This window comes from Oculina patagonica, chromosome 9 (genome assembly GCF_052425735.1).
Source record: "Oculina patagonica isolate OP01 chromosome 9, crgOcupat, whole genome shotgun sequence".
NCBI lineage: Eukaryota > Metazoa > Cnidaria > Anthozoa > Scleractinia > Oculinidae > Oculina > Oculina patagonica.
In genome coordinates this window covers 30,098,770-30,121,929 of record NC_135766.1, presented here as the reverse complement: position 1 = coordinate 30,121,929, position 23,160 = coordinate 30,098,770, and the positions used below count along the sequence as shown (strand labels likewise).

Sequence of the window (23,160 nt, the reverse complement as noted above, 5' to 3'; positions counted from 1 at the left end):
CTCTGTTTTGCGTGATTTGTTTAGAAAGAAAGCCCTTTAAAGTGCTGCGAACATGTTAATCTCGCCGTAGCGTTTCCATGGTAGCTCTTTGAATGACAGGTGCCGTGATCAGTAAACCGCTGCTTGACAAGTGCACTGGCTCAGTGGTGCGTGAATTGTTAAGAAAGAAAGCCCTTCAAAGTGCTGCGAACTTGTCAATCTCGCCATAGCGTTTCCATGGTAGTTCTTAGACTGACAGGTGCCGTGATCAGTAAACCGCTGCTTGACAAGTGCGCTGGCTCAGTGGTGCGTAGCGTATGAACAGCGCGCAGTGATCAATGTACTAGTTCTCTTTACCATTTCGTGACACTTTAAAATGGAAAGCCAGTGACATGAATTACGTGATTATCTTTGGAATCAAGTCTTGACGTAAAACAAAAGTCTCCTGGAGAATTCAGTGACGGTTACATGGAGTATGGACAAAGAACAGGGTGCCTACACGTCCCAGCGTTGTACTTGAATTGTGATTCGAAATAAGTCGATGTTTTCGGTAGATCTTCGTTAAAGTACCCGAAGACTTGCCGATTCTTATTGACCGGCAATCAAAAAATAGCCTGAGCTCTTCGCGAGTTGTGACGTCAGCTTGTCGCCATTGGCATACGTTGTGTTGCGTGGCAACATCCTATCCGAATATCGCGGGCGCAAAAATTCTTAGAGATAACTTTCGACCGTAGAGGGTACTTGTTAAACCAAAAATGGTGCTAGACTTAATTTGGAAAAAAGTTCACTGAAAAAATGAAAAGGGGACATAACGAAATGGTAGACTACAAGCTTTCGTCTCTCTTAGATAGTAGAACGAGCGCAAAGCGTTAGCGAGTAGAGAACAATTTGACTCTACTATTTGAAATAGAGGACGGCTTGCATTCTAACAAGAACGTAACTTAAACGATAGTTAAGATGTATATTGTAAAATATTAAAAATTGAGTTACGAATTGTTTTTATACGAAACGCCTTCAAACGAAGATTATAAGGAATCGGTAAAAAAATCAAAAAATTTGCTGAAATGAATTTTGTTATGAAATAATTAGAACACAAAAATGAACTAATAAAATGAATTTGCTTTATAGCTTGTCATTTTGAACGCAATGTTTTTAAATACTTCGCCACTTTCACAAAGGGGTTAAGAACTGGTATTTTTGATCTCTTAATTCTAAAAGCTCAACCGTTAGATTTATTCTTTTCGACATTATGAACTCGTTAAACGCCAAGCGAAAGATCAAAGTACGAACAAATATTATCCCATATTCTTTATTTCCTTAACGCAAAGCTACAAATTGATTTTAACATAAACACCAGGTTTTTCATTGTTCGCTTCCCGAAACGTTATCATTCGATACACTGATGCGACGCATTAAACACGGCTTGTTATTTCCCAAGCTGATACCTATATTGCGTTTAGTCCCAGGTTAGTTGATGTTTCCACGGGTGCCCTGCTGGTGGCGAAATCTGAACACTCGGTATGTTAGTTTGTGATTATTGACCGGGTTCGTGAGCACAAAACTACGTTGTATATCTTTAAACTTGAATAAAACCACAATAATTTGCTTTCAAACAGAAAAAATCTCCAAACTACGTTTGCAGTGGTGTAGTTTTTACCCCGGGAAGAAATTTGGCGGGAAATCGATACCACGGCAGCCGTTTTGACACTTCTTGGCAACCGTTAACCACCGAGTGTTTTTGGCGCGAAAACTTCGCAGGCCAATGAGCGGCTTGCCAGGTGACGTAATGTTTTGGTTCGAAGGGTGACTTAATTCCAGAAAAATTACATGATGGACTCGTCCATAGCGGCTTCAGTGAAACTAGTTGCGTTTATTTCGGATTATCTAAGACATAAGGACACCGTCAAAGAATTTCCAGAATGGGAGAACACGTTTTAGGAAGCTGCGAAAACATGGATGTCCTTTTTTATGACCAAACGTCGGTACCGGTGAACAATTTTTCTCGTTACGACAAGAACGCGCTGAGGTTAAATCTCGAAGGGCATCATCCCTCAGTCGTACAGGAATACCGGGGCAATGGAAAACTCGGGATTTATGAGAACTCGCCAGAGCTGACCCTGTTTAAGATGGTTTCTCCGGAGCTGGAAAAATTTATTGCAAGTAATACGGGTCTCACACCGAAAGGAAACCCCGGAGCAATTAATTCACCGGAGTTTACTTTATTTAATCTGATTTCACCGGAGTTTGAAAAAATCCTCGCGAGCGTTCAGAATCCGAAATCACCCACGCCAACGAAAGGGTTGCGAGAGGCGAATAACACCGTCAAACAGCAACATGAGGCTTATGTACAAGGATTTGCGGAGGCTCTACAGCAAATACATGATCGAAATCAACCGGCTGATCATCTCAACAAGCAGAATACAATACCCGTTAGTTCAGGTACCAACAACAGCTGGGGAGAGGCGGCCGAAAATACACAAAACTATCACAACCAGGTAGCGATCCACGATACTTCTTATGAGATAAATAATCCCCCATTTGCCGGGGTAACAACGTATGAACATCATGAGCTTAACCCGGCGGCGTACGGCGGCGCTATGGTAGAAACAGAGAATTTTGAATACGCTGAAGAAACGTTTAAGGCGCAAACTGGGAGTGTGCTCCCGTTACCCCCGATCGATTTAGAACTTCAAGAGATCGTGAAACGCGAGAGAAAGAAACAGAAAAATCGTGTGGCGGCTTCAAAATGCAGGAAAAAGAAACTGGAAAGAGAAGCGCAGCTAGAAGTAAGAGTACAGCAGTTAAAAGATAAAAATATTGAACTTAACGCTGTAGCGAACGCTCTACGCCAACAAGTAGGTGAACTGAAGCAACGAGTACTGGAACATGTGGCATACGGTTGCCAGCTACCTTCGATTGCCTCGGCGGCTTTCTAAAATTATTCTAAAATTATTCTTACTCTTTTATTCTTTACAATATATTTTTCTTATTCCTTCTTTAACGTAGAATTTGGTATATTAAGGGACAGTAAAGGGTCTCGTTGAAAATTCCAGGAATTCGCTTAATTTTTTGCAATTTAGTGTTTGTGATTGTACCTGCTAAACATCCCGGCTGCTGGTGGCGGGTTTATACTTTGAAGAGGAAAGGTCAACAAACTTCAAACAGCGATGAAAAGTGCTTTTCTACCTTTTCACACTGTTGTGCCATCACAAACACAAAATGGCGAACAATCTCCTAAATTATTGTAGAATTTGGAACGAGTGGCCGGATTTGAATTAGCGTTTTAGGAGAAATTTGCCATTTTACGCTTTCCGTAAGAGGCGATGAAGGGTTTAACCTTGATTAAGCCGGAACAGGTGGATTTCATGGTCGAAGGCGAGGTGAAAGGTAAAAATCAAGTGAAATTTCACGCACTATGAGAGTACATTACACCAAAAAGTGCTTCTTATCGCAGTTCACCACGAATCCTACATTTTTAAATAACTCTTGAAAATTGGAACCCGAGTGCTATAATTTAAGCAATTTTAATGTACATACCGCTATAAATATGCCGTTGGTTTGTAGCAAATCCGAGAAATTGATTGTGTTATAAAGTCACTTTTGATTTCTGATATGAAAAGGTCAAATTGCCCTTTTCCAAAAATCATTACCGGTATTTTGTTCGATATAAGACCACGGCAAATTTCTACTAAAACAACAGAAAATTCTGCCACGCCTCACTGGCTGTTCGCTTATACAAAACCCAAGCTCTTACTCAAATAGTTAAAGGGATTGTGTCACTGCTGAGTTAAGTTTATTTTATTACGTTTTGCCAAATACTCGCTATGAAACTTAATGTTTGCAAGGAAATTACTTCTAGAGATCTAAATGACAAAACCATAGCTTCATTGCAACCAAATGTGCCTCCCGGGTGTTATAATTTAAAGATACAAGCAAACGAGATTAACTTTGAAAACTGTTCAGCCCAACAATATTTCAAAAACCAATATCACGATCCCTTTCAATCTTTGTCACTCTTTGCCATCCGTGCCTTCTTTTGTATTTGCTGTGTTATTGAAATGTTCCTTCACTGTTTTTAGTGGTTATTTTTAAATTTCACCACCGCCAAATTTGATGGTCATTTTCCATGCCTAAATTTGGCTTAAATCCGTGACACAGTTCCTTCAACGTGAATAGAAATGACCCATGAATAGATTAGCCGGGTTACTGGAGGGTTTCTGATGGCTGTCGAAATAATAACTACTTGTTTTTTACTTCCGTATTTCTGTTAGTTCGTGGCACTACTATAGAATAACTGGCTACATCTGTCAAGAAAATTTTTGTTATTAAATGTAAAATGCCCGTAGTCTCTACGCCTTTCGGGGAGAAAGAAAGAGTTGTTTCCTTCCGTTTGCATAGCTCGTTATTTTACGTTTAATCAGTAACAACGTTTGAAGATCTGGCCCCAATTGTTCGAAGGGTAGATAACGCTATCCATAGGATAAATCACTATCCGGTGGATAGCGTAGAATGTTTTGTCAACACTAATGCACTGGATAGCGATTTTTCGGTGGATAGTGTTAACCACCCTTTGAACAACTGGGGCCAGATAGACAACGTTTCTTAAATTTGGTTTTACTGCATTCAAAAGACCCCTATCAAACACTTTAGCCTTTGAGGTTATTTTCGCTTTGCAATACAGTTATTTGACAGTTATTAGAAAACCACTATTTTTCTCATGTTAGTTTGACAGTTTAAGACAATGTAAATATCAACATCGCCATTATCACATTCGCTCAAACAGGTGGCGTTTACGGTCAAAAGCTCATGGCCTACCATAATCGCGTTACGTGTTTTGTCACGCAACGCATCGTTGCGTGAGCTTTCAACCGAATTCCACATTATGTAAATATACAATGTAGTTGAGAAAAAACTGTTATAAATCTCACCCAGGCAAACTAGCTGGCCCTGGCTTGCTGTTGTACAAAATAAAATGCTTTAACTAACGGCTATTAATTGATTCGTTAAAAACAATTCTCTGGGGATTTCTGGTGTGCCAGAACCGTTAACCTATCTCAGACAGAAGAGTATACAATAAAATTCCGGTTAAAAGACCCCTGCTTATAAGCTTCCATGGTTATAGGCCCATCTACCTATAAACAAAAAATGCATCCGGTTAAACCGCAAGCCGCCCCCCCCCCCCCCCCCCCCCCCCCCCCCCCCCCCCCCCCCCCCCCCCCCCCCCCCCCCCCCCCCCCCCCCGTTACCCCCCCCCCACAAAAAAAAAAAAACCAAAAACCAAAAATTTTTCCCCCGCCTGTTGGATATTAACAATATTCCACGAGCGCGCGTTGGATATGTTAGTGGATACGCTGATACGCAGTGGCTCATGTAAGTATATTTGTGAGTGGATATGTGGATACGCAGTGGCTCATGTCAGTATATTTCTTAGTGGATACGTGATATGTGGATACGCACTGGCTTATGTCAGTATATTTCTGAGTGGATACGTGAATACGCACTGGCTTATGTGAGTATATTTCTTAGTGGATACGCAGATAGGCAGTGGCCCATGTAAGTATATTTCCAAATCTTATGGATTAGCTGGACTCAACTACAACTCCTAAAAATTGTCCATTTATTTTCTTCATCCTTTTATGTCGATTCAAAGAGAAATCTAACTTTCCCGGCAAAAAATATAGCTAATAGCTTAGGGGCATGCAATAGGGCGGCAGCAAAATAGAAAATAACACTTAAATTTTCACCCTGCTTTATTTAATTATTCCACACATTTTTAACGTTGTGTTTCACAAGTACAACTAATATGCTGTGTGATGACACAATCTAACAAAACATTAAAGAAAAATAGCTTTCTGATTGGGTAGTACTTGGTGTAAGACCCCACAAAATGTCCCGAGCGTTTAGATTCATGCGAGTAAGTGTAAGATACCACAAAATGTCCCGAGCGTTTATATTCTGTTACCTTGTTTAGATTGTGGTTCTTACTTTGTTACTATTACTTTTTCACCTCGTTACCTTGTTGCCTTGTTACCTTGTTACTCTGTTACTTTGTTACTTTGTTACCTTGTAAGTACTAAACTGCACGAATCTTTTTACACTTGAATCTAACAACAAAACTCGCAGCTAGAAACTTAATATGGTATTATATTTAAGTGACATTTAGGGAATTTAATCAGTAAAAACGCGATGTGTTTGGACTGGACCTTTTGGATTTTTTGGAGGAGAAAAGTTCAGAACTTCAGGTAGTTTCATAGAAGACTTCCACTTCGTCAGGTTGAAAGTTGTAACTGCCTGCCAGGAATGACCGGGCGAAGGAGGATTTATAACTATAACCAGTTGGCGGGCTGTAGGTGTGACCAAGGTCTGAATAAGACTTGGTACTTGATGAGGCGTTGTCGACAATTCGAATATCATCTCCTCCTCCAAATCTTGGTCCATAGGAAGAGCAAGTCGTGATGGAATATTTGAAAGCACTAAACTCTCCCGTTTGATCTAGTTTTAGTGGCTGCCAACCAGGCTTGTTAACCAGAGAAAAAAGGAATGCTGCTGGATCGTACTTCCACTCACAACCGCCTAATAGGAAATAAGCAATGGAGCAAATGTTAAACATTTATGACACTTATGGTCTGATTACATGGCGAATCTCAGCCCGGGCTGAAATTTCAACCCGATTTGCCGGGCTGAGATTTCAGCTCGGCTTCCAAAACAAATCTTCTTGAAAAGACGTTTGCGATAACATGAAGAAAGTTTCATCCCGGGCCGAATTACAGCCCGGGCTAAAATTTCCAGCCCGGTTTCTTAAATTTAAGAAACCGGGCTGGAAATTTTATAAACCGGTTTATACCGGGCTGGAAATCTCAGTCCGGGCAAATGGGCTGCAAAACCTCATGTAATCACATTCAAATTTCAGCCCGGGCTGAAATGAGCTTACGAATGCGCAGTGATGGCTTTCAACGAAAGAAAATGGCTGCCACGATTGGCTTTTAGTTTTAAAAGTTTTCAACTCGGCATGTAATCACAACACAATTGCAGCCCTGCAAACCGGGCTGAAATTCGCCATGTCATCACGCCCTTACTACATTTTTAGATTGCTTGTATTTTCCTTTTGATTAGTTTACAATATTTTACTATATAAACATAAATTCGTTTTTTCGTACAATGTTAGTCTTGTGATAATTGTACGTTCCTGAAGCCTCAATGTTTCACAAAAGGAAAATTGGTGTTTATTTGCGTTTCAAGTAAAATGGGCGCAAACCGTCGTTGCTAACCCCAGTAAGGTATAACTTTCTAAAAAGTAATTGAATATAAATTCTAGTTCTGGATTTTTGTTTTGATCCAAAAACGGTGTCTTTTAATTTTTCTCTTTTCTAGCTCAATTATTGTTTTAATTTTAATTATTACGTTTTCGCGCGCTTAGTGACGACTACATGTAATAACTTCGAGTTTTGATTGGCTAACTGAATTGTTAGCGTCCCTTGTGATTGGTCAGAGTAATTGCTTTGGTTTCTTGCTAATTTGTATTAGTGCAACGTCACTTACTATGCGACCACGAAGTCCATGAGATGTTGGCGTACCCGCCAAAAATATACTTGCCAACGCGCACAATTGTGACAGTGGGACCTTTATTGTCACAGTTGGTATGAAAAGTTGTTGAAGCCCAGCCATCCACCGACGCACGCCAACAACGCTTCCAGTGAGAGTTGCTTTGCACGACAGGCTTTAAAAAGTCACCTAAAGCCTTTAGATAACTGGGGTCCCCTTTCAAGATTTCTGAATCTTCTATGCTAGCTGCTGAAGATGCTAAAAAAGAAAGGAACGATTTTAATTTACATATTGAATGTTCAACCGTTGTGTAAAATAAAAAATATACAGTAATTCCCGTTGTTAAATTTCATTCCTTTATTTATTTTACTTTACCACTGACTTTCTGTGATTACTTTGAGAAAATTGTTATACATGCATTTGAGCGATTACGAGCATAATGTATAAAATGTCTGAACTTACTTGTTTTGGAGTCATCCTTTCCTTGCAACTCATTAATCGTGTCAGTTAGTTCTTTTATTTTTGAGCAGGCTGGAATAAAATTAAAACCAATTTTAAGACTTTTAAAACTTGCTTTAAAAAGGCTTAGAGTCAGGGTCGTAACTAGCAAGAGGCAAGACGAGGCACTTGCCTCGTATTGTTTTTAACCCAATATTAAAAACAAAATATGTTTAGTTGAAAAAATAATTCCCAGTTGAACAAGACTGATTTTTTTAAGAAAAATCTTACGAAAAATGATTTAAAAAGAGTTCATTCAGAGCTTATAGTTCTCCAATTTTTCTGGAGGGCATGCCCCCAGAACCTCCTAGCAAGATCTTGCCTTTTCTATGCTAAAGGTCTGGTTACAGCCCTGCTTTATAGAGATATGTATCTTGTTAGACATTTTAGTGTTTAGTATCGCTGTAAATTTTTACTAGTCCTCTGACTAAAAGAATGATCGGTTTTGTCAAACATTCTTTCGTGTAAGCAACAGAAGAATAGCAATTGCGACTTGAAATGAGAGTCGGCGGATGCCGCGAAAGACATCACAAAGAACTCTGCGGTTGACACATTCAAATTAGCTTACAGATGATTTTAGCCGAGCTCCAGAGGCCCGAAAGGCCGCAGAGCGGAGCCCCATAGCCATAGAATTAGGATAATCATGCATGCATAGAAAAAGGAAGACCATGCATTCAACTTTTTATGGTCTCGTGGCGCGGCTGGCCGCGTGCGCTGTACATTAATAGAGCAAAATCCTAACCGGGGGAGGGGGGGACTCCATTAACCACCTACCATTGCAATCTTCCAGTGCTTTTGTCTTTGCTATCAGTTCCGCCATACTCTCTTCCAAACTTTTGACTTTTTGTTTCAACCGTTCATCTTTTTTTTTCTTGGCCAGGACTGGTTTAAATTCTTCCATCAAAATGAACCACAACAAACAGGTCACAAAAACACTCTTCAGAAGACTGGCCATTTCTATAAAATGAATGATAATAGCAATAATAAGAAAGCACAAATTTACCCCACAGTATAACGTGGGTTCATATTGGACTATCATATGACATTCCTTAAAGCTTAATTACTTCTTTTTTATTTAAATTATTTTTTCCCCTTTTTTAGGAAACGACAGCTCTAAAATTTGTTTGGCCCATAATCAAGTTGTGCGTTATGAACAAGAATCATTTTACAGGTAAACATATATTGAAATAATGTTTTCAGCAAAAGGGAAAACAATTAAAGTTATGAGTATATACGATTAGAAGAAGACTAATTAATGTAAGCATAATTCATATTTTATGTCAAAAAATTTTTTAGCGTGGCAATGGTTATTTATCGTTTATACCCCTATTTCAACGGGGTGTATATGCAAAAACAGTATTCAAAACAAAAACAAAAAAATAATTACTGTAGCGCGACTAAGAAACGTACAAAGGCCCACAGAACGTAAAAAAAATAGGTTTTCTTTTCGCGTATATTGAGAAGCGGTAAACATTTAAAATGAAGCAAACAACAACGCCTCGCTTTCATGTGCTCACGCGATATATGTCAAAAACATTTACCTGTATCGATTTTTAAGTTTACTCGTTTACTCGTATATCTACAGGACAAACATCAAAAGAACAAAATACCAAAGGCGGATTATCACAACTCGTCAAGTTAAATGATCTTAAATCACATAGAGATACCATGTAGAATATGTCAATTGAAGCCATCGTCAATTTTGAAGACATTAGTGAAAAGATGACTTCTTGTAACAAAATAACCGTAAATGTTCGATTAAGGTGGGGGTACATGTAAAATTGAGTGAAATTTTAGGAGGTTTAAAGAAAAGAAAGGAGAAAAAAAATTGTTTTTGAAACACCACCAAACAGTTGACCCCACGCAAAAAAACAAGGGGACTGTTTTGGTGTGCATCTACTAATTTAACAACTTCAAATTCTAATTTTAAAATCACACTAAATTTTCAATATTTCTTATTTCTCCAAATTTTACTACTACTTTGAGAAAAATTATCTCCTCCCAAAAATCCTCATAATTCACCAAAAAATTCTCAAAATACCGCAAAATATAGATTTGTGAATTGAGCATAGAGTTTTTGGATTGCTTGAAACGCTAACGAGATATTCGCATTAAACACACACATTCAACGGTGGAAAAACGGCTTTCACGTGAACCCCCGCTTAAGCGCCGCTGCTCGAATAAGCGCCACGCCTTTACCGAAAATAATTCAATAAGCGCCGCGGCGCTAATTTGGGTATTAAACGGTATTTATGTTATCTCTTGTATCTGAACAGCAATACTTTCACAAAGAGACTAAGAAACTGTGTTCATGTAATCTCTTGTATTTCATTCGAAATATTTTTTTAGTAAATTGTGCATACCTATAGTACGCGCCTCACTTAATTCTCTTTATATTCCCCTTAGCGTTTTACCTGTATTTGAAATAAGCGCCGCTCTCGAATAAGCGCTGCACCTTTAACAGGGAAAATTAAATAAGCGCCGCGGCGCTTAATGGATCATTTACGTTACTGTAACAAACTTACCCAGGATACTGCCCTGATTTCAATTTAAAGTAAAAAGACGTTAAAGTTTCAAGGTGGTTGCTTAAGCTTCAAAACGTTACAAACGGCTGCAAAGAAGGGAAACAAGAACAATTAGCTCGAAAACATGTAAATATTGGGTAAAGGACACAGAAAAAAATACATTACAAATGCACAAAAACTCACTTCAACTCGGTTGCCGAAACCTGACTATGTGCTCCTCTGCACGTGCAATTGAAAGAAAAAGTCGAGGATGATGCTGACAGCTAGCTTTTCTATTGGTTAATGATGACCTCACGAGTTGTACTATTGGTTGCCTTTAGATGTTGAGTTAGGACTGGCGCTAATTAATAAATCAGGCGAGAATTATCTCCTAGGAATTTTATCGAAGCATCAAACATGTGCTCTTATCCGAAGGGAAGATATAATTTGTGTTTGATCATAATTCTATTATTGCGTGCAGCCGCGTGGTTTCCAAGCAAATTTAAAACTCTTAATTCTGCTCTCAGTTGTGTAAAGATATGATCAATTCTGCAGGAAAATTCTCTTCAGTAATAAGCTCTTTTTTACAGGCAATACCGTCAGATATAGTCAATAGCGAATACTTTTTTTTTTTCAATGGCATTAATCTTGTGTTTGCCCCAATTTCTCGAGCCTGAGGCACATTCCAGTAAAAAACGCGGGACCGAAAAAAAAAATAAAGTGCATGAGAAATCATTTACTAATTTACATAATTTAAGAACTAAATAAGAAAACCTTAAGAATAATATTAAAAGTAGAAAAACTCTTTCTAAGGTATCATAGTTTTATTCTGCTCGTAAAAAATCTCTTTGGGTGTGATCTGTTCTGCTGGAAATTCTGTTCAGTGATATCTTTTTTGCAGGGAAGTAGGCAAATCTGCCTAAAAATATATACTGCTTTAATTTCAATGAGACCCGACTTGATCTATTTTGTTCTCAATTCTGTGCAAAAAATTTGTTGTGCAGTAAATTCTACTTAGAGATAGCAATTCTGTTTGACGTGATTTCCGCTTGGATGAAATCGTTTTACTGTAAATTCTGCTCAGATCATGTGTCTTGTTATGGTTGAAGTTCCTGCCGAAAATTCTGCCCGGCCCAGTGATAACGACTAGTCTGTTTGTAAATAAAGAATTTATAACACAACATATCTGCCTAATTTCTTTAGGGGTTTATTTTACTCCTGGAGCGGGATTTCTCTGCCTTTTTATCAAATTAGTGGCCTTTGTCGCATTTTTCGACTTATTAATATATCTATGAGAAAAATGCAACAAAGGCCACTAATTTGGAAATAGACGGCTACAATATTTGAAACGATGCAATATCTACAATATTAGAAACGATCTTTTCAGGGACCGCGCATAGGGAGGGGCTAGGGGGGCTTTAGCCCCCCCCCCCCCCACTTTTTTACAGTAACAAGAAAAAAATATAATGAATGAAAAAACAAACGAAAAATTACTGAAAATATTCCGTTTCTGGAAGCCATATTATTGATTTAGTTTGTAAAGGACGAAAGTAACAGCAGTTTCTATAGCCAAAATAAACTCGCCCTCAGCGTAGATACATAAAAAAACAAGTAAAGGTTTTCAGTTATTATTGGAAAATGGTAAGGCTACTACAGGATCATGCCCTTTATAAAAAATTGGTTTTTAAGGGGACTTCTAATGAAAAAGCTAAGGCCTGTTTCATCGTTGGTCAGTTTCGTTCCCACCAAATGGGTTAAGTTTATGAGACGATACGGTTTGTTTTCAAGCCCATTCTAAAGGTAATTGATTTTGTAACATAAAGTGAAATTGCCTTTTCTGTTTTCATTCCTTCTGGTAACATCTCATTTGCCGGTACTTCATACCCGGGAACATAGTGAGAAAGGTTCATGAGTGGTCAGTGAGTAGTTTTATCGAACGTTTTGTGGAGCAACGTCTTTTTATCCCAACGTTTTTTTCTTATTTTAAGCAATACTTTTACAAACCTTTTAAGCGCTGAACGTTTAAATTTTAAATTTCAAATGCATTTTCCGGTATTTAAGTAAATTTGAAATCTAAATTTTCCCGGGGGAGCATGCCCCCGTACCCCCATGGACCCCCCTAAGTTACCTAAGTTAACTCACTTCAGGGTTCGACTTTCAGCCCCCACTCAAACTCTTCCTGCGCGGTCCCTGCTTTTTCGTCGTTTTTATTAGCATCGTTTCTAATATTGTAACCGTCCATTTCCATTTTTACTTAGCTTTTTTTAGCTCCTGAAGAAGGTTAGTTTTGTGTAGCCGAAATATTGGGCAATAAAATTTATTTAGCCTTTTTAGAATTAAGATGTACCAAAATAATCTGATATTTGCTTTATATAACTCCTGTTTTGATGTTATATAAATTCTCGTCTCTTGGATGTTTCTATCCTATGAAAAGTAGCAATATAATAGAAAAAAATGCTGCTAATCCAAGTTATAACGGTTGTTTCTTTTGCGAGAATTTACGGTTTTTCCTTGTCTCACTTTTTCTTTTAAAAAAAATAGTTTTTACTCTAATGTTATGAGGTATTTGTAATGAGGATGTCTGAATATTATAATTTTCCTGATTTTGACCCTACTTTAACTGGTGCTAAGATTAAACACTATGTAAGTCTTATGCAACAAAAGTATATTTCACACTGGCAACATACTATTCGAAACTCTAAGAAATTAGAATTCAATAACACTTTAAAGGACAAAAATACGCCTTCCTGCTATTATAAGATGTTACAAGAAAACTAAATAACAGGAAAGAATTAGTGAAACTTTGATCGAAACTGGCAGATATGATCAATTCCCAAGAGATAATAGACTCTGCCCTACGTGTGGATCAAACCAAATTGAGGATAAAATTTATATACTTTTCCATTGTACTAAATACTCTAGAATTAGGATGAATTTTACAAAAAAATAGGAATCAAACACCAAACATAACACAATTACCTCCTATGCAAGCCACCAAAAAATTAATGAATTCTAATTAACAATTAGACTACGAGCCCGAGTTTTCTATGAGCAAATAGTCAACGAGGCGCAGCCGAGTTGACTATCGCTTATAGAAAACGAGGGCGAGTAGTCTAATTGTTTTAGTAGAAACTCTAAAGGATTGCAGTCCAAGACCTACAATATTGTGCACTTTGAAGACAAATATCAAGAAAATTTACCGCTTAAAGAGCTACGCGAGCGCGCGACTGTTTTCTATCGGCGAATAGAAATCAGTGGGAGAACCAATCAGATTCGCGGATTTCCAATAGAACACAGCTGAGTTTCTACTAATAACTATTATATAATTACTCAACTAATGAAGTTTATTTTAAGATGCTTTTCTTTACGAAATAATCTTCTATCGAATGAAAGTGATGTAACACATACGTAATTGCTTTTTTTTCCTATTGCATGATTATCAAGCCTCCCCTTATAAATCAGCATTGCGTTGTCTACAAATTCTCATGTAATCTGTGTAATGCAGATAATGTTGGGTTCACATCCCGAAGAAGAAAACAAAAGGATACTAAAAAACAATCTATCTTTTTTGCCCCAGGGCGTTTTACTCAACTACCCACTAGGCCACTCACAGTAAAATGAATATAAAGTTCATTTTACATATCGCTTGGTGGCGTTAGTCACGCAAAGCTGGGATAAATTACAACAAAGAAGCAACACTTGGTAGCTGCCCTTTCCACGTAATATGGCCTTGAAAAGCAAATTTCCCGATGTGCCGATTCCTGAGAACATGTCCTGGCCTGAATTTGTCTATCAAGACTTTGACAAATACGGCGACAGAACAGCAATTGTAAGTACAAGTGTTAACTTCTTGAAAGCAAGAGAATGTGGTCAATTTAAGAACTCGGTAGCGAAGAGTTATAAACAACAGATAGTATAGGCTATAGTTCTCGAGTTTTTTCGCAATTTTAAGGAGTGTGTTAGCCTACAGAACAGGCGGTTTGTTTTGCGGGTCGCGCGAAGCGCGACACAGCGATCGTGAGGGCGAGCGCGAAGCATTGACCTTTGTTGTTGACTAAGTACTATTAAAAGACTTGTCCGAAGACCGAGTTTTCTTAGTATTTTACAGACATTTTCAATGAACAGTTTAAATTCTGCTTTAGTACATCTTCACGTTTCGTTGCAAAATAAAGTTACTTGCTAAAATGGCGAAAATTTAATAAGCGCCCAGCCTTGAATAAGCGCCCACCTCGAATAAGCACCCACTCTAAAGGTCCAAAAAAATTTAAAAGCGCCCAAGTACTTGGTAAACGACCTTAATTATCGATTTTGAGGGACGGAGTTGTGCTGGGAAGTGCATTTAGGTGCGGAGAACAAAGAAGACAGCACATCTAACTTGCAATTAGCGGAATCACAGCTTAGTACCCTGACATTAATTAACGTCGACTTGAAAAGCAACAACACCCAAGCATTATTGCGTGCTTTGCTCAACAAAGCGTTCCGATAATTAATGCAGTCTTTGAGCAGAGTGCCGTAAAATTTATTCAAGTACAGTATAATTGATGCGCGGGAAGCGAAATATATTAAATTTTTTCACGCGTGGAGACACTCGCGTCACGATCTCTTTAATCTTCAAGAGCAGACCTATTAAATGCTCACTAATAACCAATCCGAGTCAGTAAAAGTGTTGATTGATCACTAGACTGTAAAACAGTCCCTTTTTTTCCACTCGTTTTCCTTTCGAAATGTCTATGCGTGACGTGCGTGACGCGCGTAACGCGCGAATTTAGTTTGGCGAAGCAAAGAACTCGGACTGCAGTGTAACTGATTGTCTCAAGTTGAAAAAGTTACAATACAGTAAAAACCCGCCAGTAAGAACCTAATTTTTAAGAACCTGTTAGGCTAAAAATTGCCAGTTCGACACCCTCTATATAGGGACCGTTTGGCCTACAATTTGGAAATAGGTTTTTATCAATTCTAAAATCGATTAAAGATGACTTTTAGGGCCTGTTTACATGGAGGGAGGGTGCCCCGGCTAACCGAGTTACCCGGCTAGAAGGGATGAAACATAGCCCGCCTTTACATGCAGAATTCACAGCCCTTCTACCCGAGTTGAGACAGCGTCATTGAAGCGTGTCACAGCGTGGGAAAACCATGTAGCTCCAAATGATTGAAGAAAATTAAAATATGACTTTTTACTAAATAATCAAGGCTAGCCGTCTTCAAACCTATTTTATTTTGATGTGCAAGCTCTTAGAACTTTAGTACGTCCATTTATGGGGGAATTCAATCGAAATTCAACAGTCTTTGGCCGCCAAATAAAAATTCAATTTGTTGTTTCGTGAGTTAGGATAATCATTCCTACGAAAATTTCGAATTAATTAGCTGTTGCTCGAAGAAAAATTTTCCAGCCTACAGATAAAACTAATTTGATCTAATTTTGGTCAAATAGCACTGTTTGGGTCCAGAATTTATACATTTTATGCCATTAACTTCAAATTTAATTTAAGAACACGAGCGAAGACTCATCCCGGCAAGCCGGGATAGCCCGGGCATAACCGTTTACATGGCAAAAAGCTATCAGCCTAGAAGGGTGCCCCGGGCAAGCAGACCGAGTGCCCCGGCAAGGCGGGTTTCCCGTCTTGCATGTAAACGCTTCGATGCGTTCTCTAAAGAAACGTATGAAAAGTTGGCTCGCCCAGGGTAGCTCGGTTAGCCGGGTAACTCGGTTAGCCGGGGCACCCGCCTTCCATGTAAACCATTCTGGATCCTCTTTGGAGACACCAACAAGCCTTAAAACTCCAGTTGCAATGTAAATGCCAATGTTGAAAATCATAAACTGTTTTATTTTTTTTAAAATGGTATGCAAATTTTATATAAGGAAGAGGCTAAATACCACTGAAAATTCTATTAACAACAATGTAATTTTTTTTTAGAAAATAAGAACCTATTATAAAGAACCTTAATGTTGAGGCGCGGTGGACTAATGGTTAGTGCGCTGGACTCCGGTCCGGGTTCAAGCCCTAGCCGGGGTCACTGTGTTGTATTCTTGGGCAAGACACTTAGCTCTCACAGTGCCTCTCTCTACCCAGGTGTATAAATGGGTACCGGCGAATTTAATGCTAGGGGGTAACCCGCGATGGACTAGCATCCCATCCAGGGGGGAGTAGAAATACTCCTAGTCGCTTCATGCTAATGAAACCGAGATGAGCTCCAGCCTGATGACCACTAGGCTCGTATGCACAAAGAACCTTAACAGTCTAAATTTGTGCTAGTTATCATTTATGTAAGAAACTGTTTAGGCTAACTTGTAAAAATGCAGGTTCTTACTCGCGTGTTTTTACTGTACTGATGATTAACTGTCTGCTCTCTTTTTATTTGTTGCTGATTTCAGATCGATGGTACGTCCAGCCATTCTTACACATTTACACAACTCAAAACCCTCACCAAAAAATTCGCCTCATCTTTGGTCAAAAGAGGCTTCACGAAAGGTGACGTTTTAGCCATCTACCTACCTAACGTTCCAGAATATCCTATCGTCTTCTACGGTGTGGGATTTATTGGGGGCACTTTGACCACAGTCAACCCACTCTACACTACAGAGGAGCTTGAGAGACAACTTCAGGACACCCAAGCTAGCTATCTCGTCACCAGTCTTCCGTTCATCGACAAGGCCAGAGCTGCAAGTAAAGCGCAGGGAAAAATTAAGAAGATCTTTGTCATTGGTGGAGAGGATTCAGAAGATTACGAGGCGTTCTCTCGTCTCCTTGACGACGATGGTACCAGTTTCCCATCAAAGTGCGCAGTTGACAAAGATGACGTCATTACCATGCCATATTCGAGCGGCACCACAGGGCTCCCCAAGGGAGTGATGATAACACATTATAGCATGATAGCCGACGCGTGCATCATAGAGGGTTCTGAAGCATTCCAGGTTTCGGAGACGTCCGTTATTATGACGCTACTGCCATTTTTTCACATTTATGGCCAGCTGATAATGATGGGCTTGGGATTGCATCAGGGTGGAAAGCTCGTTGTTCTGCAACGATTTGAGCCGGAGAAGTTCCTTCAAGCCATGCAGGTACACAAGGTGAGACTATTAATTAGGCTCTTGGCTATTCAAACAGAATCTAACACTGGAGTTTCAAGGAGCTACAACACGGGATTTCATCATCATCATCATCATCATCATCATCATCATCGTCATCATTTTATTTGCCTCTTTAGAAATTAATACATACAAAATAACTTAAATAGATAGGGCGAGGAGACCTCCAGGAAACCACAAGGCTTATAGGGAAGGCCACCCCGGGTTAGCAATATGTTAGTAATTTCGCTGTGAATGTGCAGCTAGGCCAATTTCAGATTCATTTTATTAGAAATGTAATCATTTTTTCCTTAAAAGAAGGGAAGCCACTCGAACCAGTGATCGATTCTGGTAAAGAATTCCAAATTTTAGGACCCTGGAAAAGTATTGTAAACTGCTTTAGATTTGTACGACAGTGATGTGGTCGATAACACTTGGCTATTCTTGTGTCATAACTGTGTATTTGACTACTAGTAGAAAACAAATTGAGAAACATCGGGGGAAATAATTGGTTATGATAGTAAAACATAAATTTCGCTATTTGCAATGCATTGACTTGGGAGATATCTAAAATGCCCAGTTTAACAGATTTTTGGTCTAATCTGTTCTGGAATTAGTGGTACGCAACTTAACCCATGAAAAACATTATCTTTAAACATCTAAAGGAGCTAAAATATAACTTCATTTGCGGGTAGAAATCAAAATTCGGCTATAAATATCGATTTTTTTTTTAAGACACGCGGAAACAACTTGAAAAGTTTAGCCTCCATTTTTCAAGTTGCAATCCATTTCCATCTTAACCAACCGCAACCGAAGACGGTTTTTGACAGTTTCAGTGCTTTAATATAGCAACTGCTAATAAAAATGGACCATTAATATTAGGTTTCCCTCGACACAACTCGGCGCCGAGCCGTGAAATCGTACCCAGAGCCCACATTCCCATTGACCAGTGGCCGGAAACTAGAGGGCTCTCATTCCGCTAGATAAGAGTAACGCAGGCTCTATAAGTTGCACCTCCACTACTAACTGGTTATCTGTTAAATGTATAATGTATCGCTACGCAGGTAACAATGGCACCTATTGTTCCTCCGATTGTACTTTTCCTGGCTAAGCACCCGTTGGTTGATAAGTATGACTTATCAACTGTTGAGGAAGTGACGTGTGGGGCTGCACCAATGGGAAAAGGACTGGAGGAGGCTCTGATAAAACGAATGCCACAAGTGAAATACATCCGGCAAGGTAAAATGATTCTGAAGCTCTAACATTAACAAATTGCTTTTATGCTGCAAGGGCTCAGAAATTCATAGGTACATGTTGGACGGGGGGGATGCAATGGAGTAACATCCCATCTAGGGTGAGCTGCCATTTTCCTGGTTACGACATGCTAACTCGTCTTACAATCTTAAGCTCCAAAATGACGAGCAACCTGTTTCATCCGGACAGAGGTAACATTTTTTACCTTGCTAAGACCGGTGTGGGAAGTTTGGTGTTGTTCCTTCGAGTCCCTTCATCTAAGATGCAGAGCTGCGGAAAGTATAGCTTTGACGTAGCTTGTGTAACTGACTAATCAACATCGTTCTTATAAAACAAGTGTACCCTCGAAATAGCTAGCGTATGGTTCTCTAAATGGATTACTCTGAAAATCACCTAGCTATCGGTTATTTCAAAGGGAATCACTTTTCTCAAAAATTGCGTGACTCCATTTAATTTCATGTTGCGTTTATTGCGTTAATTGCGTCACTTCAACGTTGGTTTTCAGGTTATGGCATGACGGAAGTACTTATCACGCACATACAACCCAAGGGAGAGAGAAAACCGGGCAGCGCTGGCGTACCCTTGGCTAATGTGGAGAGTAAGGTAATTAAGACGAACATGTTTTATAGCACAACTTGAAAAGTGCACGCTCTGATTGGTTAATTGAGCATCTACTATTTGCACATGGGTGTACACTGACGCAGACTCATTCCCAGTACCTACTCATTCGTCCTCAAAGGTGATGAAGGAGTAAAGATATGGAGGTTGCTGGGCTGGGAAGTTCGAATTTTTGTCCAGTCTTTCCTTAATGCAATGCGTTCTAGTCAACGCAACGTCAACGGAACGAGTATGAAAAGGACGTATGCCTTCAACCTGAGCGCGAGCGTTGATCTGATGCGACTGGTAAGGTAGGGTTGCATCAATGGAAAAACTGAGTAAAAACTGAGTTCAGAATTTCTTTGAGAATATCATGAAGTAATCTTTTACGGAAGAGCGTTTCTGAGTCTTGAGCAAGTCTGATGTTACCCACAGGTAGTAGACGTAACGACTGGTTCTGTACTTGGTCCACTCCAGGACGGAGAGATTTGCATTAAGGCACCCACAGTTATGAAAGGTAATACTTTATCATCTTGTTATGTTTTTTTTTATGAAACCCAGGTATGAGGGTTCCTAGAATATTACCGGTCTTGCTGTACACTACCCCAGGGGGATACTTCCTATAGTGGACAATCAGGCAGGGAGGCTCCGTTCGAAAGGTATACCTTTTTCACGGTGTTGGTATATAAAAGAGAAGGGACTTCACGAGTTAGGGTATGCAAATGGTTAGGGGAAAATGTAAGTTCAGTGTTTAAGAGGGCCGTTGATGTTTAAAATAGCTCGAACAGGCCTGCCGAACGGTCGATTCAACTAAGTATTTTGAGGGATATTCAAGTGAAAAATTAAGCAAACGAGATGCAGTGTCCCTTTTGTTGGAACGTCACAGGGGTAAATAATTATGAAAAAAATTCATTATAAGTGCCAAATCCTTATAAAAAAAACAACGTTTCGACTTGGCACTTGGGACACGCGGTGGCCTAATGGTTAGCGCGCTGGACCTCCAGATCGAGCGTTCCAGGTTCGAACCCTGACGGGGTTATTGTGTTGCGTTCTTTGAGAAGACGCTTTTCTCTCACTGTGCCTCTATTCGCCCAGGTCAATGGGCTCCTTCCCGGATGTATAAATGGATACCGGCCAATTTACTGCTGGGGGTAACCCTGCGATGGACTAGCATCCCATCCAGGGGAGAGTAGAAGTACTACTAGTCGCTTCATGCTACGGAACTCGGGATAAGGTTCAGCCTGATGGGCCACTAGACGCGACGCAGACAGTGACTTTACCTACCTTCGTTCATCAGTGGATAAATGTGAAAGGAGTACCATTTTATATCGGTATACGAAACAATTACTTACGGGACAATCCATTGTATTACCTCTCACAGGTTATCTGAATAACCCAGAGGCAACTGCCCGCATGATTGATAGCGAGGGATGGGCACACACCGGAGATATTGGGCATTATGATGAAGACGGACATTTCTTCATCGTGGACAGGTTGAAAGAACTCATCAAATACAATGCTTATCAGGTATAAGAATCCATGAAATACTTTTTGTGCATGTGATTGGCCTAAACACGTCACGTGATGCAGCCAAAACTGGGGACTATCATGATCAGATGATATAACAAAGTGATATTTCCCTGTTTTCAAACTTTGCGATTTACGTTTGCACGTTTAGTTTTAATCCCAAGTAAATTGTTAAATTGAATAGAACTGGACATTTTGAACAGACTAAGAATTTGAACAACGACAGAATTACTATGACCTGATGGCGTTTAAAAGCTTTCAGAAAAGGTCTCCCAAAATGAGCGAACTTGTGTAACAATAGTTGAACGACAAACACAATAGCCTCCGTTTGGCTTCAAAAATATGCACCGCTCATATTTTTCCTTGCATTTGTACTATATCTGTTTCTCGAAGATCACCGTTTTTCTCAAGCTTCCCTTTGGAAAACTTTTCGCTTCTCGGAACAGATATTGTTCGTGGATAAATAGAGAGGTTAAGCATGACGTTTACGGCAAACGGAAAAATGAAACATTTGTGCCGTCTCTCTTCAGTTGTGTGTACAGTAGAGTAAACAGGGGCACCCAACGGAATATTTCGTTAAAATATCTGTTCGGAAGACGATTTGAGATCTACAATTTTCGTAACATTCATTGTAAATATTTTTGCTTGCCTGCCTTTCCTAAGATTTTCGAATACCTAAAAAATGGTATAATTGTTCATTTTTAACGGATTTTTACTCTAAAAAGGTCACCTAGAATTTTCGGGAGCCCTTCTCTGGCTGGAATTTTTTCGAAAAGGTAAGTTTTGATCCCTATAACTTTCGGATCACTAGACTTTCAGCTAGGAAATCCGAACAGATAAAAAATTTTTAGGGGATAAAAATATGCCTATATCTACCGTTTAAATACTAAAATACGTTCAACGGTGCTATCTTTAAGTGGTTTTCAACTATATTCTCGATGGGTGCCTCTGAGTAAAATTATTTGTATTTGCAATGAATAGTAGGAGACGTTATTCCATTTTTGTGAGCTTTATTTACGGATTAGAACAAAAGAACTCAAAATCAGAAGTTATCTTTGCCGTTTGCCGTCTGCCGTTAACGTCATGCCTAACCTTTCTAATATCTGTGCGTATTTCGCGCCAAATGGACAGCTGAATGGAGGTGCTATACTAAATATGGACGTGAAAACTTAAGACTAAATTTTTAAAGATGAGTCATTTTATCTAGCTTTGACAACCTGGGCCGCGTTATGTTATTTGTCTTATTTTGTTGCAACAGTTTTTAAAATCGATTAAAATTAACCGAATTCTATCTGTCCTTCCCAGGTCGCCCCGGCTGAGCTCGAAGCGTTGCTGATTTCACATCTGAACATTGATGACGCAGCTGTTATTGGTGTCCCGGATGAGAAAACCGGCGAGCTGCCGAAAGCGTTTGTGGTCCCCAAGGGAGACATTACTCCAGAAGCCGTCGTCGACTTTGTAGCGGAAAGAGTCGCGCCTCACAAGAAACTGAGGGGAGGGGTGGAATTTATTGACAAGATTCCTAAGTCCGCAAGTGGAAAGATTTTACGGAAGGACTTGAGGAAAAGAGAGCTTGAGCGTAAAAAGCAATCTTAGAAATTTGTTACTTTTCTAAGTTGGATTTAAACCAGTTTTCTACACATTTTCATTCGTGCCGCTGTTGTAGTGAGTGAAATAAATTCAACAGGTTAACCGTATTGTCTGATAAACCTACTAATAGACCTTTTCGCTTGGGCGTTTTGTTGCCCCATTACAGACCATGTGATGATACTCTTGAGAATTTTTGCTTTCAAATTTTCAAATAGTCGTGTGTAAATGAATGAATAAATTTTATGTGGATAAAAGGAAACTTCTCTAGGGAAAATCACGTGGTCTGTAATGGGAAAACAAACTGCTCAAGCAAAGAAGATCTATTAATAAAATGTATCGCCTATTTGTTGTCGTTTTTGGACTCCGATCAGATCGTCACCCCCCCCCCCCCCCCCCCCCAACGAATAGTCCATCCAGGCTACGTTTTGTTTGTTTGTTTGTTTGTTTGTTTGTTTGTTTTGGTATAACTGCCAAAATCCTTACAAAAGAAACCAAACGTTTCGGCTTAGCCCTTGGGAGACGCGGTGGCCTAATGGTTAGCGCGCTGTACTCCGGATCGAGCGGCCCAAGTTCGAGCCCTGACCGGGGTTAGTTGTGTTCTTG

At 39.4% G+C, this 23,160-nt stretch overlaps 4 protein-coding genes across 6 annotated transcripts in view; 2 read left to right on the top strand and 2 right to left on the bottom strand.

Moving 5' to 3' along the window:
* LOC144664765 (methyltransferase HEMK2-like) overlaps nt 1-23,160 on the bottom strand; it is a 206,513-nt gene that overhangs the window by 60,147 nt on the left and 123,206 nt on the right. The window lies entirely within an intron of this gene.
* Nucleotides 6-4,962, top strand: LOC144664762 (transcription factor Jun-like). The gene has a single exon (XM_078525967.1). The coding sequence runs from the start codon at nt 1,899-1,901 to the stop codon at nt 2,913-2,915; it is 1,017 nt and encodes a 338-aa protein (XP_078382093.1). The 5' UTR covers nt 6-1,898; the 3' UTR covers nt 2,916-4,962.
* LOC144664791 (uncharacterized) lies at nt 5,718-10,753 on the bottom strand. Of its 2 annotated transcripts, XM_078526006.1 has the most exons (6): nt 10,728-10,753; nt 10,545-10,630; nt 8,794-8,976; nt 7,984-8,052; nt 7,519-7,779; nt 5,718-6,552 (listed from the first exon to the last, which is right to left on the bottom strand). In XM_078526006.1, exons 3-6 carry the CDS (start codon nt 8,972-8,974, stop codon nt 6,218-6,220), a joined length of 846 nt encoding a protein of 281 aa, XP_078382132.1. In that variant the 5' UTR covers nt 8,975-8,976; nt 10,545-10,630; nt 10,728-10,753; the 3' UTR covers nt 5,718-6,217. The 2 variants fall into 2 exon arrangements, with proteins under 2 accessions (XP_078382132.1, XP_078382133.1); XM_078526007.1 differs by lacking the exon at nt 10,728-10,753 and having other exon boundaries at nt 10,545-10,690.
* LOC144664698 (uncharacterized) lies at nt 8,737-22,664 on the top strand. The gene is made up of 8 exons (XM_078525896.1): nt 8,737-9,190; nt 14,101-14,352; nt 16,897-17,592; nt 18,654-18,828; nt 19,349-19,446; nt 19,876-19,957; nt 20,822-20,967; nt 22,273-22,664. The coding sequence occupies exons 2-8, from the start codon at nt 14,248-14,250 to the stop codon at nt 22,561-22,563; spliced, it is 1,593 nt and encodes a 530-aa protein (XP_078382022.1). The 5' UTR covers nt 8,737-9,190; nt 14,101-14,247; the 3' UTR covers nt 22,564-22,664.